This window comes from Mastigoproctus giganteus, chromosome 4 (genome assembly GCF_048544385.1).
Source record: "Mastigoproctus giganteus isolate SK-2022 chromosome 4, ASM4854438v1, whole genome shotgun sequence".
NCBI classification, from domain to species: domain Eukaryota; kingdom Metazoa; phylum Arthropoda; class Arachnida; order Uropygi; family Thelyphonidae; genus Mastigoproctus; species Mastigoproctus giganteus.
The window spans coordinates 221967626-221988313 of NC_143578.1; the positions used below are offsets into that span (position 1 = coordinate 221967626).

At 36.3% G+C, this 20688-nt stretch overlaps 1 protein-coding gene across 1 annotated transcript in view; it reads left to right on the forward strand.

Moving 5' to 3' along the window:
* The window catches only part of LOC150087427 (stromal membrane-associated protein 1-like), a 141259-nt gene that overhangs the window by 102357 nt on the left and 18214 nt on the right, over positions 1-20688 (forward strand). The window contains exons 7-9 of the mRNA XM_090372482.1: positions 313-609; positions 11611-11744; positions 18718-18882. Of these exons, the coding sequence (XP_090228608.1) occupies positions 313-609; positions 11611-11744; positions 18718-18882 (596 nt within the window). The remainder of the gene's footprint in view (positions 1-312; positions 610-11610; positions 11745-18717; positions 18883-20688) is intronic.

Consider the following 20688-nt stretch of genomic DNA (forward strand, 5'->3'; position numbering starts at 1 on the left):
TCCATTAAGAAAGTAATAATTGTGAAGTATTGATTATTTTGAATGTATAGATTGTAGTTTCTTTTGTCTTTTTATTTTTTTTTTTTTTTTTTCAAGATTGTCTTTTATTTTAATTGAAAATTCCTTTTGTAGTTTACTAGAAAATACATCCCCCCCCCCCTTGAAAATGTGGAGTTAAGTTTTTATTAGTGAAATTTAGTTAAGTCCCACAGTGCTTTTCACATTATTTATTTTATTGAATTTTAATCAACTGGATGATAATTGTAAAGAATAACTTAAATTTTAGTGAGTAAAATTGATGCTTATTTATAGATGTCCCGTCAGCCACTCAGTTAGTTGATGATCCATTTGATGCTTTCCTAAGTGCAGTCCCTATATCATCTGAAACTCTTTCAAATGCAAATGAAAGTGCAAATTCGTGTATCACTTTTCAATCAAACATCCAGTCCAGTAGTGAAACTAATTTTTTCAGTCAGTCAGAATCAACTGACACTCCAAAAAAACCTGTGTTGACAAAAGAATCAATTTTGTCACTTTATGGTGCAGGGACCTCCCAGACCCAACAACCACAGCCACAGCCACAGCAACAGTCCATATTTGGAGTTCCTGGTATGTATGAATTTTTGCTTTCCTTTCCTTTCCTTGTTCTTCCTGATATTTGCATTGAATATTCCCTAAAATATTTTAAGCTATACAGTGACTTCTTAATTTATGTGTGTTTAAATTAAACAAATTTAAAATAATGTGTAGGAACTACATTTGCGTAAAGTGCAACGAGCAGCACGATAGCCCGCCATTTTCTCATTTTGTTTAGCTGAAGATTGTCAATTGGTTGTCTGTTCGAAGTGCATGATTTTTTCTTTTTTGCTTATTTTGTTTTTATTATTACTCTTATGGCTAGTAAGCATCCTAATTCTAGTGGAAGTGATGGTAAGTGGTCAAGAAAATCGATATTGATTGTTTGAAATGAAACTGGAAGTGCTTAATTGCTACAAACAAAGTGAGCACAGAATGCATTAAACATGCTATGTCTGGTGAGAGTACATTATGTATTACACGATAGTGCCAATAAAATTAGTGTTAAGAGTGATGTGCCCTTAACTGCACAAAAGTTGTTGTAAGATTGTTTGATGGAACACATGTAAAAAATGCTTGCTACATGGATGTGTGACCAAAATAAAAAAATAATAAATAATTTAAAAAAAAAAAAAAAAAACATGTTAGCATTAGCCTAGCGCAAATACAAGAGTTAGCTTGTTGCATTTACAATGATTTAAAGGAACGTGGGGATGTGGGATATCTGCTTAATTTGGTATAAGATCAAATGAACTGTGCACTTGCATTCCAAGCAAGTTTATTTTAGTTTGTTCTAGCTAACTAATGATGTAAGGGCCATTAGCTCATATATAGCTACTAATGAGCTCTTACATCATTATTGGTTAGGGCTGTTAGGCATAAATAGCTACTAATGGACCTAATAGCTCTTGCATCATAACTAGCTTAGAATGCAACTGTGCAGTTCATTTGATCTCAAACCAAATTTAGCAGATATCTGAAGTTTATATAAATCTGAATTATAGTGTATTACATGTGCAGGTATTGCCTATTTGCAATAGTTAACATTACATATTGCTAACTAAATTGTATAAATCCTTGGTTGGTTAATATCAAGAGTGGTATTATAAAAGTATTATATATATATATATATATATATATATATATATATATATAAAAATATTAATTAAATTAGAAGAAAGTGGAAATGAATAAAAGGAAAAGAGAAAAGCTATTTATGAACAAGGGCCACTGACAGACAAAAAGTACCCAACAACCATAATGAATATAAGTGAATATATGTTTATATTAAAGAGAGTAAAGAATGAAAAGAGTAAAGGCAGAAATAGAGCAAAGAAATATAGAAAAGAGTAGAGCAGGAAGAGTAAAGAAATGAAAGAAATTACTTGTAATTAAAAAAAATTAATTATACAAAAATATCCAAATCAAAATAAAATATATTGCACAACCCTGCTATTGTTATTGAGAGTCAACCGTCAGAATTGCACTTTTTTTTTTCCCATGAAATTTGTTTTTCACGTGTATTACTCCGATAATACTCACACTATTAGCACTTAAATTCTATAACTTGGTCATTTTTCATTGCTAATAAAGGAATGAATGGTGCAAAGTGGCAGTGGCCTTATATGTGCTGTTGCAGAGGTGTTGAATATTAAGAGAAAACACAACCATAATTTACAGATCAGCTCACTAGTGATACTTCCCAACAAATCCTAGAAGAACAAAAAACCATTTCTTAAATACTTTTAAGCACACAATTCTTAATGCTAATAATTTGCCCATGCCCATCAATAAGGCAGGCTCTCAGATGCAATCAGTGGAGATATAATAGGATGGAGACTCTATTGGAGTGACATCACAGAGGACCACAGTTTCAACTTGGCTAATCCAGAAATAATGCTGTTCATCAACATAAAAGTAAAGATTTTGTTAAATCATTTCACAAACAAAACACCTCTTACAAGTAAACAGAAACAGTTGTCAACCCTCCCTCAAATGGGATAACGTTACTTAACAATATTCTTTAGGCCACCTTTTGGAACTCCATAAATAGCTCAACTACCAACAGTTCAACTATTTATAATAGAATACCCAATCCATTAATTAATCTTCTAAAGATGGTAGCAACGTTACATCAACACAACTGCAGTATGATGAGGAAAGAAATCCAGATTCTTCTTCCCCTTCCTCAGACACACTGCTAGAAACAAGCCTATACCAATTAGCCGTCCATATACCTTATGACCTACTATATAATTTCTAGTAACGACCGACAAACTGGTTTGAGTTAAACTTTAGTAAAATTAATAAATAAATTGATATACAGGGTGTTTCAAAAGTGATGGTCAATAATTTAAAGGTGAACTGTACAAACTACAATATGCAAAAAAGGCCTAGTAAACATGGATCCTTAAGTGAATTGTTTGAGTTATTGCACATTTCTAGTTGGGATCCACCGCTGACTTTGTTTAGGTTAGGTTATGCTTATTGTCTTCGTTTCCCCTTTGTCAGTGCTCTGAAATGTAGCAGGCATACTACTACTACTTGCCAAAGGTTAGTCAACATGGAAAGAAGTTGCAGCAACAAAGAGTATGCAGACATGTATGGTAAAGCCAACCTCAGTGCACCCGAGACTGCACATTTGTACCAGGAATCATTTCCCTGCCAAAGGCACCCAACAGGCTAACATTCATTAAGGTACATCAATGCCTTAGAGAATATGGGCGATTCGCACATGGAGTTACGAGCAGGTAGTCCCAGAAGCATAACACCTGATGTTGAGGAAAGGGTGTTAGAAATAACATCCTGTAATGTGTAATATCTGTAAAATCCTGTGGTGTTGAAACCAAAAATTAAAAATGTATTTTCTTATGTTTAATAAAAGTGCTCCCATAGTCAGTGGCGGATCTTAACAAAAAATGTGCATCATCTCAAACGGTTCATTTGCGGCCCAATGTTCACTGTGACTTTTTGCTTATTTTAGTTTGCACTTTTCACTTTTAAATTATTGACCATTTTTGAAACACCCTGTATATATAAATAAAATACTAAAATAGATATAAGGAACTCCCCAACTTAACGCCAATTCGACTTTATGTAAGTTTTTTCCGGCCAGTGCAAACTGAAAAAAAATATGGAAATGTATTTTGCATCTGTAGGGATAAATGGAGGTATCGTGAAAATATCTTAATGTGAATCCAGTAATATATTGTATGTGTGTTTTTTTTTTTTTTTTTGTAATTTGTTCCAAGTCCTTGTAAGTTGAAAATGTTGCTATATTATTAAGCTATTTATCTCTCTAAAAGGTCATATTTATAATGGAAATTGCACTACCCTTTCATCGTTTATGTTCTCATTATAAGACTCGATTTTGAATGCCTTTGTATTATTTTTCTCAACAATGTTTCTGGAGGTCACGACCAAAAAACAATAAAAACAATTTGCACTTTCTGGTTTATTCGGCTTTTCTGTTAGTGCAATCTATTATAAATGGGTAGTAAACTTAATCTTATTGCATTTGCAGTAATCCCGATAACTGGAATTCGTTGAGTTTTTATATTATGGTATTATGGTGAAATGTGTTCCCCTTCACTGAAATCTTCAATCATATAAAAAACAAATTTTCAGAAACTTCTCTTCATTCCTATTTACGTATTACAGTATTACAGGGTGTTTCAAAACGAGACTGCTCTGTATTGGAAAAGAACCAACAGAAAGTGGAAGTGGTGGTAGTGCCAGGAAACGAAACAAAATTGATTTAGAAATGAAAATGATTAAGTAGTACAAAGCAGGACAAAGTTTGTCATCTATTGCAAGGGAATTAGGTCTCATTGATTCAACAGTGAATACTATTTTAAAGGACAGTGCGTGTATAAAAGAACATTTTAAAGGATCAATGCATTCAAGGTGAACACTGATCACAAAACAACGTTCAGGTGCTATATCGAAGTTGGAAAAGCTATTAATATGGATGGAAAATCAGATTCAGAAGCAAGTGCCCCTAAGTCCAATGGCCATTCAAGCAAAAGCAGGAAGTATTTATGAAGATATTAAAGATAAGTACGCAAACTCCAAACCTAGTTCGTGGCAAGCAACTGGTGGTTTAATAGGTTCAAGTATCACACTGGTTTCCAAAACATTAAAATATGTGGTGAAGTCCCCAGTGCCGATTCTGCAGCTGCAGAGAAATTCTGTTGTGTTGGAAAAAATTATTGATGAAGGCAGTTATTCAACACAGCAAATTTTTAATGTTGATGAGACTGCTCTGTATTGGGAAAAAATGCTGGATCGAACATTGCCAAAGAGGAAAAGGATCAGGGTGTTATTTCAAATTTAAATGAATACTATTTACACACATTTGCTCAGGCATTGTCTGCAGTAGATGGTGAGAAATTTTTTATTATTTTTATTTTTTTTTTTTGGAAATCTTAGTGTCTACCACGCCATCTTAAACTTTAATAAGGCCTGGGCGGAAATTACTAAAAATTGTTTAAATGGTGCATGGAAGAAAATATGCCCATGGCATGTAAAAGGCTTCGAAGTATTTGAAAAAGACTAATCATATGAAGAGGTTACAGATAAGATTGTAAAGGTTGCAGAGCTACTTCAGTTGGAGGTTGATGCCAAAGACGTGGAGGAGTTAATAGAGGAAGAAGAGAAGGAATTATCTAACGATGAACTTATTGACTTGCAGGCAGCGATAGTGAAAGAAGAAAATGTTGACGAAGCTTAAGAAGAACCAAATGAGGAGCTGAGACGTTTCATCACTAGAGAGAGAGAGATGCCAATGACATTTTGTGAAATTGCATTGGCAATGGCAAGATTTGAGAAGATGGATCCTGACAGTGAACGATTCTTAAAAGTTAACAGGGGGGGGGGGGGGGGTGAATGATATGCTTGATTGCTCCAAATGAAAAGAAAAAAAACCACTGTCCAGTCATCCATTAATATGTTCTTTAGTAAAGTTGAGCAGCTGACCCCTTTTTAAATCTCGACACCCCTCAACCTCTGCAGCAGCGTACTTATCAGCCGAAGACATCAATTCTGGCAACAATGCTCGAGAGGTAAAACTTACTGACGTTAGGCCTGTCTCCTCTCTTATTTTTGTAAATTTATAATTTTGAAATTTTTTAAATTGCATGCTTTTGTAATTTTTCCTGCCCATGAGATAAAAAATTTAATAAATACAATAAATAATTCTATTCACATGTTCATCAAACATTTCTTTTTTGATTAAATCAATTCAGCAAGCACATTTGGGAGTGCTGCACGAGCATGGGGGAAATTCCGACTTACGCAACCCTTATGTTAATTGGGGAGTGGCTGTAAATAAAAGTGTTAAAATACAAGCGTTAAATATGTAAATAAAAAGCAATAAAATAGAAACTTTCAGAGCAGCCGTGTCCCTTTGTCAGCTGCTCGGTGTACAATGCACTGAGTATATAGATGCGTAGGGTTAAACAACAGAAGACGACTGGGCATGATTGCAAATCACTACTCTGCTGGTAACAGTATTATTCATGCATAAGAAATGCCAGCACTCATTGCACTGTAATATGGCAGACTCCATAATAGGGTGAATATACACTCCCCTATTACGATTCATAGTACTATTACAGCTGACTATGTGGAGTGCCATGAGTGCCGGCGGTAATCGCATGAATAGTCAATGGTTTCAATGTCGTGTTGGGGGATCAAGTTTATGCTGTTCAATAATGTTCAGCAACAGCAGAGTGTTTAAAGTTAGTGGTGCAGAGAACCACCTCATGCTCTGAAACATGATCTTTTAACCTCCTGGCAGACTCACCAACATAACACATCCTGTAATCTGGACACATAATACGGTAAATGGAACCGCTCCGTAAAAGAGGAGGAATGTGTTTTCACTCTGGAGATAATGGAATGTAATTTCCTATCAGGGAATTGCGCAGACCGTATACAGTAAGAGTGTAAAATTCTAGCAAGACATTCCGACCTACCTGGATATTCCTTTCTTAGATGTCTTAGTCCAACATGTAGGTTGGACTAAGACTTTACAACCCCCATCTTCAGCAAATCTGTGTGTGCAGGCCAATTTACTAATTATGGGTCTGCACATGCTACTGGACATCTACGTAGCTTATTTACTTGTGCACGGACGCATTCCAATTCCATTAATATAGGAAATTGGAGATTTCTAAAGTAAGAATAGAGTTTTCTACTTACGGTTATCCCCCTGGTGTTCTGGATAGGTGTGAGTTGCAAGCTTGTGATTTTGTCACTTGATCAAATCCTTCCCACGATAGTGAGTTTATCTCTACTGCTTACATCCCTTATTATCGGGTACGTTGGAACCTGCTACCCATAGGTAAACTTCATGAGATCTGGTCTTCTGTTATCACATGAGATTTTCTCTCCTGATTTGTGTCACTTCCCACAAGAGAGAAGAAACTTTCCTTATTTATTTTATTCAATCACTTCAGTCCTTATATACCTCAGTTTGGTCTCCTCTTAGATGCCTGGCATTGTAGTAAAACTTTGCAGTTCATACCTTATAAGCTGTTCTTAATTTGTGCATCTTTTGGCCCCCTTTACTAATCTGGTTGGCATTCTCTGAACCCTCCCAAAAAGTTTTTTTTAGTTGCAGTCTCCAGACCTAAATAAAAAATTATTCCAAATACAGTCTAACTATCATATTGTACACAGGGACAATGATATCCTTCTCCCAACCAGCAAAGACCCTATAGATCACAAATAGGACACCATGTGCTTTCCCATCCTATTTACATTGCACAGAAAATTTCATGTCAGATTGAATTATAACACAAGTTATTTTTGAAGCAAAGTGTCCTTTGCTTGGTGTGTTAACCACTCTTACCACCTTCAAATCATTAGAAAATTGTGACAGCTTACCTTGGATACACTTCTGAATATTATTATGAAAATTAGAAATAGGAGATGACCTAGAAGTTATCCTTGAAGAACTGCATTTGTTACACTGATCCACCTTCAAAACTGACCCTTTCAGCCAGCCTGCAATCCAGCACAGAATCTTATCAGTAACTCCGGCTTCTTCCAGTTTATATTGCAGCCTTCCCTGAGAGACAGTATCAACTTGACAGTGTCAATTGTTACTCGCATCCAATTATTTATTGACTACATCATGGTAATATACCAGATTGGTTAGGCATGACCTCCCTTTAATGAATGAATCATGCTGGGATCTATTCAAGATACCATTCTTGTGAAGATGGTCTTGAATGGCATCCTTAACCATAGCGTTCATGATCTTCTCTATCACAGAAGTCAAATTCTGTAGTTACGTACCTGTTCTTTGGCACCACTTTTATGGTTTGGAGAGAAATTAAGACTTCTCCAGTCAAACAGAATTTTCCTGGTCTTCAATGACTCTCTCTCATGAACATTTCCAATGGTTTGATACATCGTGTGCAACCTTTTTAATTACAGCTAAATATATATCATTTAAATATATGCCAAAGCTTTACAAAGACCAAGGAATGTTGCCTGTAAATAAACAATGACAGACACAATTTGGCCTCAGTAGTATCGTTAAGTTCTATACCACCAACAACAACAAAGACCAAGGGTCACGTACAGACGTATGGAGTGCTGAATTTTGAACATAACCAAAGGAGGCAGAAAAACGTGCATGGATTTGCCAACAAACCCAGGTCTGTGACATCATTGTAAGAACAGAGTGCTTAAAATGGAAATGGGCAGGTCACATATCAAGAACTACAATAGATGAACCAAATGAATTTTGGAATGGGTACCTGTTGACTCAAACACTCAAAAAAAAAAAAAAAAAAAAAGACCAAAGACAAGGCAGGTTTCTGAAATTATGAAATTTGCTGGTGTACAATAGCAATAAAAAGCAAAAGACCACAGTTTCCAGAAACGTGTTAAGGAGGCCTTGATCTTGCAGTGGTTTGACAATGGCTGGTGATATACCATCTATCCCCAAATCTTGCTATCCTTTAATCTCAGTAGCTTTTCTAACAAGCACTTGTCTGAGATAATTATATCACTTATTTTACAATAGTGTGATGCCCTAATATTCCCCAGAGCTTTGAGTTTTCGACTGTCAATATTATTGAGAAATATCTATTCACGTCCTTTCAACCCATTTCTCACAAGCATTGTATGGACTTTCCACTGTAAACCAATTAAGGGCCATGTTGGATTAATCTCTTCTTTCTTATATTCACTTATTAGAACCCCTTATCCCCATTCTTAACTCTCTTTGCTAGTGCTTGTTTTTTTGCTCAACCTTTCAACCTCAGTCATTCCTTCTGGCATCTTACATTCATGGAATTGCTTAAAGAGATTTGTCATAATTATCAGGATCGTTTGGCCTATAACATACCTCTACTAACATCTTCCCATCACACACCACATGACTTCAATCATCATTACCTTGATCTGAGTTTTCGATCAGAAGCATCACTCAGTCCATCACTGAAATGAAATTCATCTCATATCTTCCACATCAGCATTACTTGGCTTGATCAAAAGCTGAAATTCATTTAATTTGTTTACAAATACTCCTGGTATTAATGTATAGACAAATTAAGTTTTTTGCTTTTGATATACCATCTATCCCCAAAGCTTGCTATCCTTTAATCTCAGTAGCTTTTCTAACAAGCACTTGTCTGAGATAATTATATCACTTAACCCTGATACCACCCTTATTGTTACTTAAAAGTGTTTTTCCATGTGGTCTTAGATTGCTGAAGGATTTTTGTTTTGTTAAACTTTTCCTTTTGGTGTTTAAGGTTATTAATAGGTGCACACAAGTGCTCTCAGAGAGGGCACAAACCAAAGACTGAATTTAATTTTGTCCCAATCCTCTGGCCTGAGCCAGTCTTGTGCTGACTTCCCAAATTCTTCAAACTAGCAATTTCCCTGAGACTTTAATGAATCCTCATTTGTATTAGCAAAAAACCTTTGCTAATACAAATGAGGATTTGTATTATTTGTATCAAGCCTGTCACCATCAAATATGGAGGATGCGGAAAGGTCAGGGAATGACCACCGCATATCCCGGAGCAATATGGCCATAGTTGCTAATGCTCCTAAAAAAAAAAAAAAACCAAATAAGGCTGGTTACGCGGAGGAAAAATTTCCACCCCCATAAGCCTTGCAGAATCTCTCAAAGCTAGAGGTAATCCGTAAGGCATTAATCATAAAATCCATCCTGTTCTGTTTGGGCAGAATTGCAGACACAAGAATATTTTGTCATATCTCATGACACTTTTTCAACATACCTTGTACTGCAAATAATGTGTTTTTCAACATACATATACTGCAAAGAAGCCATAGGCTTTTGCTGCATGGGCAAAAAAAAAAAAAAACCCCTAAATAGATAAGAAAATACAAATTATATACTTTCCTCCTCACACATAACTATCCAGTTGACCTTTGAATTTATTGAAACTATTATCCTCAACTATATCTGCAAGGGCAGTTTATTCCAGCATCAACAATTTGCTGGCTAAAAGAAAATTTCCTACCTCAACCCATGTAATTTGAATTTATGGCTCATGGTTCTGGAATTCTTTATAACAGAGGAAATTTCACCTTCATTCATTTTACTAATCCCTCTCAGAGCCATGTAATTCTTAATCAGGTCACCTCTGCGGTGCCTGGTTGCCAAGCTCTGTAGCCCACATGATCAGTCTTTCCCCATACAGGCCTTCTGCCATTCTCACCATTCGAGTTGCCCATCTGTGGACCCTTTAAAGAATCCCAGTGTCTTTTTTCAGATGAGGGCTCCATATCTGAACACAGTATTCCAAATGTGGTCTTCCTAACAATCGAGTTCCCGGTTAAAACTATCTCCTGTGGAACCAATGCATTCTGCACTGTTAATCCATTTCTAGGGCTGGACACTGGAGCATGTCAACTGCCATAGTATCATCCACTGGAGTCTCCGGGGTGCCTCCAGACTGAATTTGCTCTAGGGCATCAACTCACTTCTTCAGCAGTTCCTGAACGTATGCTGGATTAATTCTTTGGCTCTTTACATTCCGACGCAATTCTTCAGACGCAATTAACTATTGTAGTAAATAAGCTGTCCTACATAACCTTGTGCCGACTGAGCTAGCTGGGTGGGAAAAGTGCCTGCCTGGCAACCCAAAGTTTGCGGATTCGAATCCCACCTTGAGCCTGGATTATGGCCACAGAATCCGATGCGCCAACAATTAACAAAACAAAAAAAAAAAAAAAAAAAAACGTAACCGTGTCAATTCAAACCATCTATTTACTACATTTCAGTAATTAAATAAAATAAAAAAAATAAATTATTTCAAAAACTAACCAGTAATGAGTTGAGTTCCAAAATGTGCAGCCACACAATTAGCCTCATTCCTAGGATTCAGCAGTCTGAATCTTAGGAATGGGGTAACTGAAACAATTGAAGGGCTGAGACTGTCTAACCAGAATTGCTGCTTAAAAGCATATTGCCATATAAAAAAAAAGTGTGCACCCTAATTTTTATTGTTTTAGAAAAATGGTCTTGTAATGTTCTGATCAGACCTCATAATTTTTCCTTTTTTTCTGGAACAGTTGAAATCCATGAATTAGCTAATTGACATCCATTCATATAATTAACAAATTAACTTTTTTTTTTTTTTAGTTCATTTATCCCTTCTGTTTCTGTTCTTTGGAATAACCTTATGTATTTATTGAAAATTGCATATACCAAAATTCATATACATTATCAACATACATTTTCTATCTGATGAAGATATGCACAATACACTAATATTTTGTGATTACCTATATGGTGTAAACTACAAATTCTTTTTTATATATATATATATATATATATATATATATATATATATGGGGGGTAAAAATGAAAAAAAGAAAAAGAGGACCTTTTGTGTCTCCAGTAGACATTACTCGGAATTACTCCAGTAGACATGTAATCCAGCTCAATTAAGACACTGAATAGCAATTTATACTTTAGTTCCAGTACATAATTAGTTATGCTTTGTTTTATCAAATAGTGATAATAAAATTATTTTGTAGGTGGAGTGTATATAGCCCAGCAATTACCAGTTTACACTCAGACTGCTAACTGCCTTCCTGGAATGCCAGGTGTTCCAATAACACCAATTTTGAATGGTGTTTCAGGAACAGTTCCTCAAGGAATAAATATTCAGGTATTTTTAATCATATCATTTGCTGTAATATTTCCTCAAACATGAATTTGCAAATTGACAAATTTTTATTATTTTTTTTGTTTTTTTGAGAAATATAATATAATTGCCAAAATATTAACAGCCTTATGCACATTACAACATAGATCCATCAATGTTGTAATGTGTACTGATCCCTCCATCTGAAGGGATCAGTACTGATGTAACACCATTCATGTTGCATTTCATTTGTCTAGTTTTGGTATAAAAGTACAGATTCACCATTTAGGGAAATAAATCATACCTATGTAGCTCTTTGTGCTCTTCCAAATTTTGTACAATATTAAATTTTTTAATTCATTAACTGCATAATATATATTTTTAAATATTTTGCTATGTTCAACTTGGTTTAAATTTTAATACTGTGTATGAATAAAATATATGCGCATTTAGAAAGTTCCCAGAGTAATAAAAAAAAAAAAAAAAAAAGAGTAAATTTGTATACCTTTCAAATCAGATTTACTTTACTCATTTACCTTGCAGCAGCACACTTTCAAGAAATTGCTTTTGTTGGCGCGCGCGCACACACACACACACACACACACACAGAGAGAGAGAGAGAGAGAGAGAGAGAGAGAGAGAGAGAGAGAGAGAGAGAGAGAGAGAGAGAGAGAGAGAGAGAGAGAGAGAGAGAGATCATGCATATTATGGTGAGTGAGATGGATATTCTGATCTTATTCCACATTTAATTGAGTATAGGGAATTTAGTTATTTACTTGGCACATTTGAAAAATATTAATATGTTCTCTGAAAGGCAGTATTAATTGATTAACCAGGATAAAAAAAGAAGCTTCCCACACTTTCAATTAAGTAAATGAAAGCCATGTCCAGTGAACTAAATCAAACATTATCGATGTCTGCTTCAGGTTCCATTCTCAAGCCAAAGTTAATAGCAAAAGATGAAATTATTATTTCTTAGTACTGTCCAATGATGCAAGAAAGCAAGCTTATGCAGCATAAAAAAAAAAAAAAAAAAAAAAACACTACCCACTGCATCTATCCTGTCTTATGTGTCTACTTCTTCCTTAAATTTATGCAAATGCCCACTTTCACAATGCCAGATAGAAGTTTGTTGCGATGACCTCTCACTTGAAAGCAAATTCTTACACATCTGTCTTGCAGCCATCCTCTTTCAGTTTTATTTCCTATTGCGTTTTGGATGAGAAAGAATTAACTTGTGAATAGACCTGATTGAATCAGGTCTATTCACAAGTTATTCATTTTCAAGTGCTGCAACTTGCAGAACTGTAGTCTTTTTGTGAGAGTACTTCTTTGTGTTCTTGACTAATCTGGTTTGTCCTCTCTGCACCCTTTCCAAGAGAACCGCATCATTTCTTAAAATGAGGCTTCCAGACATAAAAATCATTGACAGAACCCCATGAGCCATTCTAGTACTGTCTGCACTGCTCACAGAACTTCATGTTTCACTGTACAGTTATGCTTAGGTTTCTTTATCTGCAACGTTGAGTGTGTTACCACCTAAGTTTTATGCTATTCTGGAGTTACTGCTGCCAAAATTAACATACCATTTAGGTGGTAAATAAGAAAATTTAGAATGTATGCATGATGAATTAACATGAGTTTCTGTAATCTGATTTAGGCCACTAATTGTCTGCTCTCTTTTGTATAAGATTAAATTTTAGAGAGAACTGGAGGTATTCAGCCTTATGGAGCATCAGCCAAAAAAAAAAAAAAAATGAATAGTTCACTCAACTGTACCCTCGAAGAATTTTTCCAGTTTCCCCCTTGAATTTATTCAATCCATTCACTTCCACAACTACTAAATACTAATACTAAACAGTTTAGTATTAGCATTGGCAATGATACAAGAAAGTAAGCAACCCACTTCCACAACTACAACAGATGGAACCCTGTACCAACAATCAACCACTCGCTGGCTGAAGGCAAGCTTCCGCACATCTATCCTGCAACCCTTCCTTGACTTGAATTTATGCCTCCTCGTGTGTAGTCGTAGCAAGTAGAAGAATACTATTAATGTTTAGCTTACTCAATCCATTCAAGGCTTTAAACACCTCAATCAGATCACCCTACAGGTGTCTAATCTTCAGAAGCTGTAATTTGCAGAACTGAAGCCTTTCTAGGTAAGACACTCTTTTGTTCCCTTCACCAATCTGGTTGCTCTTCTCTTCACCCATTCCAGCAGATCTGCATTATTCATAATGAGAGGCTTCCAGACCTGTATACAGTATTCAAGATGTGGCCTTTTACAAAAGGGATAATCACCTCCTTATCCATGCTATCAGTTTCTCTATATCATTGACAAAGCACCATGATCTGTCCTGACAGCTTGTCTGCACTACTCAGAGAATTCAATGTCTGACTGCACAATTATCCCCCAGGTCTTTCTCATTCTCCACTACCCATTGAGGGTCTAGGATCAAGGCTACAGCACGTGACTGCGTGTTTCCGACACTCTTAATTGCTGGTTAGTGTTTGAAATAATTGAGGTTTTTTTGTTTTTTATATACTACCTATATATATACTTCCTATAGTCATATTGATTAGTTTATTTTTGTATTTGGAAAGCTACAGCTATTGATATTTTGACAGGAATTTCATAACTTTTGTTCGGTAGATTAAATTTAACTTCTTTAATGATTTTAGTTTTGTCAACAGTTTAATTTCTGTGATATTTTGTTAACATAAATTCTGTAATATATTGTAAATTAAAATTTTGTAATCTTTGTAAAGTTCAAATTTTGCTTAAATTTTTCTTCCTACAAGATCCACTTACAATACAAAGGCCAGGGACATCGGCACTCAAATGGAAATGCCTGCTGGCATTTCCATTGTGAATTGACTTCATTTCTATAGCCCGTGGCATGTATTCTGACGCTGGTCTGGTAGATTAGACCTACTTCATTATAGCTGATTAGATCTACTTCATTAGACCTAACTAAACTTACTATTCTTTAAGGTAAGGAGTGTACCAATCTCAAATTGCAACTTGGTGCATTATGAGAAGAATTTGAGTCACTAAAGGAAAGTGCTTGCCCTAGAAACAAATGTAACTGGGAGCTCGTCAGGGACTGAAATCTCCTGACCTGCCAAGTGATGCACCCCCCCCCCCGGATTCAGGACCCAGAAAAGAATAGTGAAGCGCAGGCTGCTCTGGCCGAAGGTGATCTAGTTTTATTGGGTGACTCTATTGTCAGGGAAATGGGTAACATTTTTGTAATAAAGATAGGTGGTCTAGAACCAGAATGCATTTGCCAGGTGCAATAATTGATGATGTATACAACAGATTATCAGATTTTAACGTAGGTAATGAGAGAATTATTATTCATATGTGGGACTAATGATATTAAACATACATAACCAGAGGGTGTCTCCGTAGCCAGGTGGGCAGGAGCAGCAGTGCGTAGCACATGCTTCTTGATTAGGCCGGGGTTCGAGCCAGTGACCACCAAATACGGAGGATGCGGAAAGGTCAGAGAATGACCACCGCATATGCCCGGAGCAATATGGCCTTAGTTGCTAATGCTCCTAAAAACTAAAAACAACAACATAACCAGACTATCTGTTGGAGAAATATAGGAGTATGCTGAAAAAATGCTGCGCGTTAGTTCAGAATGTGTATTTGTATGCAATTCTGCCAGACGTGACAGGAGGGCCTATATGCTGTGAAAGCCTTATGGATTCCCTCAAAACTTGAGGGCATCTGCAAGATTTTAGAGGAAAAATTATCAGTGTGGCCTGCATTTGTAAGTAGTAGGAATCTATTTTGTACAGATGGTATTCATTTTAGCAAAGGTGGTGCAAGGATTTTTGCCATTGTCATTGAGGATAACCTAAGGGTTTAAGGAAACTGCTAGTTAGGGGGAGAGAAGGGTAATGTAGATCGTGGTTATCTGATGATGTTGGTCTAAGTTGATGCTTGCAGTCACATCTTCAATTCTTGTTTGTTGCCACAACAGCCAATGTTGATAAGATGATCTTGATGGTAGCAATGTTTCAAACGAGAGAGAAGATTATATAGCTTGGAATACAAGCCTAAATAACTTCAAGGAATGTGTCAGGGTAGTAAATTATAGAAGATTACTTAGTCTCAGTTGTGTCTACAGTAATGTTGGGTGTATTGTCAATAAAATGGCTGAATTTGAACTCCTGGTTAGGCCAACTAATGCTGATATAATAGGGCTGTAAGTTCCTTAACAGAAACTTGGTGCCATCTGGAAATTTGTGATGACGAGTTCCACTATGGTATGTATAATGTATTTGGGAAAGCCAGGGAAGATAGAAGGGGTGTAGCAGTTGTGCTCCACCCCTTCTATCTTCCCTGGCAGATACAAATTCAGATTCAGCAAAAAGAGCTTTTGCTGAATCTGAATTTATATCTGCCAGCCTAGAATCTGTGTAGTGTGAGTTAGTCAGAAGCAATGAATGTGGGAGTAATCTACAGACTAGAACATTGTGAAGAATATGAATTGAGTCTTTACATGGAGATGGAATGGGCAAGCAAGCATGCATGTGAATGTCTTATTAAAAAAAGTAAAGTGCAGCCATTATCAACCCACTGCAGGATGGAAGCCTCCTCAACAATTCATGCTGAGGGAAATGGACCATAATCTGCCACGCTGGTCCAGTGCAGGTTGGCAGATCGACCGTATTCAGCAGTCAGGGGCTTGAACCCCGGTCTACTCAAAGAGCGTGTGCTACTGCGCTCCTGCCCACTCGGCTATGGAGGCCGTGAATGTCTTATTATAGGTGACTTTAATCTGCCTTATACTGATTGGAATAAGTGAGAGGGAAGCTCGCAATGGGGAAAAACTTTTAAATAAACTAGATGATTATTATTTTGCACCAGCACATTAGAGAAAGTACTGGGGATGAAATATTCTTAATGTCGTCATTACTAATGAATTAAATGACATCACAAGGCTTAAAGTACTGGAACCATTGTCAGTAAGTGGTCATGCAATCGTCAACTGGAAGATGAAGGAAGGTGTTGCGGTCGTTAAAGGTAAAGGCATGGGTTTTAACTTCAGAAGATGGGACCTTGACAGTTTAAGGCATTATGTGATCTCTGTGAACTGGGCAGATTTCTGAGTGACAGTGAATATATTTGAATTTTGGAATACTTTTAAAGCAAAAATCGGAGAAGCCATGAACGCATACATACCTTTAAGAACACATTGCAGGAGGAGGAGGATGCCAAAATGGATGATTGCAGAGCTGGTTGGTCAAATAGGGCAGAAAACATTAGCATGAGACAAAGAAATGAAAAGTACTGAAGCCAACAATGGGTACAACAACGGGTATGTGTAATAGTGCCACAAATAGGGTCAGTGAGGCCAAGGCTGCTTATGAGAAAACACTGGCTAACAGAGCAAAGAATGTTATTGTTATTTTTTGGATTTTAGGACTATTAGCAGCTAAGGCCATATTGCTCTGAGGATATGCGGTGGTCATTCCCTGACCTTTCCGTATCCTCCGTATTTGGTGGTCACAGGCGCGAACCCCGGTCTAATTAAGAAGTGTGTGTGCTATGCACTGGTGCTCCTGCCCACCTGGCTACGGAGGCGCCAACCAAAGAATTGGGACAAGGAATTTTTCATGTGTGTGAATACAAGGAAGAAAACAAAAACAAATCAGATTGGACCCTTGTGCACTGGGGGGGAGAAATCTTAGACAATCCAGCTGATGTTGCAGATGAATTGAACGAGTACGCAGAGAATTCTGCATTCTTATAATGGGGTGTTGCTCTATTGGTAGAATGCATTAACAGGATTCAAGAATGAGAAAATGCCCAGACAATGGATCGTTGTGAAGTTCCAAAGGCTTGGTCTTCTAGGTTGACTGATCTGATCTCTGAGCTGATCTTAGTGGTCAAATTTACATTTCTCCCTTGCTGCAGGAACTGGCAAGCATTCTTCGAGCCTGCAAAATCCATCCATTGATACAGAAACCTTACACAGAATATAGGATGAGTTCACATACTGTTTCTGTGTGGCTCGAGTTACCTCAGTAGCCTGCATTTAACTCTTATAGAATTGGGAAAAACTTTTGCAGTTGCTCCTTCAAGAAATGTAACTGGTTTTTTTTTTTTTATGTATTTCATTTAATTTACTCATAATAAATTTTTTAAAGTGCCCAATTCTTTTGTATGTTCTTATAATCATTTTCTTTCTTTGTTACTGGAATCAAATTTATTATTATGAGAAATTACAATCACTGTTATTTTCAATGTTTACAGTTTTTTTTTTTTTTATAACTGTATCTATCCTGTGATTGTAACATAATTTATTCATTGTCATCATTAACTTGTTTTTGTTGGTTATGGAAATGTTGTATACACTGGAGAAGTTAAATATCACAGATGCTTGTATATGGTCCTTTGTAGTTTTGCTTCATACATTAATAAACATGTTTGCTTCCTTCACTTGTTAATATTTCCAACATTAATGTCCATTTTTGTCTTATTTGATCAAAATGAAAGTGTGTTTAAATTATTAATGAAGTGAAAATATATAAATTGCATTTTGTAATATGAAATATTCTAAATCAGTTGTTTAACTGATTAATGCTTTGTGTAACATGCTTCTTCCCTGCTGCCTTAAACCTACCTAGAAAAGAAATAAAGCAGCTCAGAAATGAGTGAATGTTATTAGAATGAAAAGTAGTACAATAATTAAATTTTATTTATAACGAAGTGTTCTTAATTGTAAATTTGTGTAAATCAGGAATGGTTTCCATAGGTCCCCCCCCCCCCAAACCAGGAATCAGAATCACATTTTGCAACTACTAGTGTTCATATTCAAGGTCCATGCTTGTTCATTATTAGTTATTTATCTTCCTTGAACCACTGAAGATGATACAAAGTGCACAGTTTATTATTTCAGATATTCTGTACATATCTGTGAATGCTGAGTCTAAATTGTTTTGTAATTTGAATTATGCCAAATTTCTTTTCTAGCCTGCTTCAAGCATACCTGCTACTAACCCTTTTCTTACTGTTGGGACATCAAACACGGGGCAGGAGTGGAACCAGCTTCCCAGTTCTTGGGTTGCTGGGCCTGGTGGTGTTGGTGTTGCTGGCAGCAGAACTAACCCTGCACTCACAGCACAAGGGCTTGGCCAGGTTTGTTATTAGGCTGTGCATGAGTATATGCATGCATATAGATGAATTGTATGGTAGTGTTTCTTAGAACAGTCTTTTATTTGTGCTGGAACTGTCATTCACTGTATTAAAGATGTTTCAAATTGATTAATTTGTAAAAAAGTGAATTTACTAAATGTAAATTAATAGTATATAACAAGGTTTCCAAGTGATGTGCACCCTGTTATTAGTAGATATCAGTATTATCATCATACAGTTTCCTCTTCTCATTTTCATGTTGGATGATTTCTTAAGCAGTGTGCATCATTAATGCTGAGAATATGATTTATTTGTAATGTGATGCAAGGTGTTGGGGATTGATTATTTCTAATATAAATATAAGATTTCTTTTCTAGCCTGCTTCAAGCATACTTGCTACTAACCCTTGTGTTCAGAATATCAGGTACATTTTCCCTTCTGGTAGAATCGGTATCCTCCCCACACTGGTTGGAAAAGACTTAAGTTCGGGTCCCGTTGTGATGTGAGGAAGTTTTATAGGCCTTTTTCACAATGTAGCTGAGTTAGTTGATCTCAGGCGAGGGTAGCATGGTTTTTTTTTTTTTTTTTTTTCTTCCCCAGAAACTCTGGTTTTTCTTCTAGCAAGCAGAAAATTGGCCACAGAGCACTCAATTTACAGACTGTATACAGTGAGCAATATGGCCTTAGTTGCTGATACTCTTAAAACCCTACAACAATAACTTGACTTTTACATAGTAGCCTAATTATTTCTGGTAACTTAATTCAAGATAAAACAGTTGTCTATAATTTTTATTTATTGACTTCTGTTTTATAACAGAGTGAAGCTATGTTAAAAAAAAAGACCCTTGCAACAGAAAGCCCACACTCTTTATTTAACCAGGAGACATCATGGGTACCTCCATAGCCAGGTGGGCAGGAGCAGCAGTGCGTAGTACACGCTTCTTGATTAGACTGGGTTCGAGCCCATGATCCACCAGAGGTGGATGCGGAAAGGTCAGGAAATGACCACTGCATATCCCCGGAGCAATATGGCCTTATGCTGATGCTCCTAAAAACCAAATAACAACAACAATGACACATCATGGTTGGTCTTTCATGGACCCAACTAATTTAGTGCTGACCTACTGGTCATGGACTCCGCAAGAAAATTATTAATCTGGGGGGTGCATTATAGCCCTAGTTGCTGATGCACCATTAAAACCCAACCAACCAACCAACTAATCTGAGGTCCACATTCCAAGCATCTATTTTGACATTAGAATTTGGCTGGCTCAGGAAGGAAGGGAGATAAAGTGCTGTGAATATTGCTAATCCACATTCCTGGCTAGTGGCATGGCCATATTGGCATGTTAAAAAGCACCATTGTCATGAAACAAGTATTAACAGGCATACTTGGTCTGTAGCAATTTTTAGGTAGCACACATCCATTAAAAAATGTACATGTATCAGAGATTCCTGACAAAACTTCTCCTTAACTATATCACAATAATTGTTGGCTTGTATCTCTGCATTTCAAAAACAACAGATGGAAGTCTGTTCCAGCAATCAACCATCTGCTGGCTAAAAGCAAATTTCTGCACATCTATTCTACAATTGCCTTTCCTCAATTTGAATTTATGCCCCCCTTGGGGGCATAAATTCAAATTGAGGAAAGGCAATAGAATGTTTAATAGAATTCAATTGTTTAATAGAATTCAATGTTTAATAGAATTCAATTGTAATCTGAGCAATATGGAGAATCCCATAAGCATTGAGCTTCCTCAAACTGTTCAAGGCTTTATACACCTCGATCAGATCACCTTTTAGGTG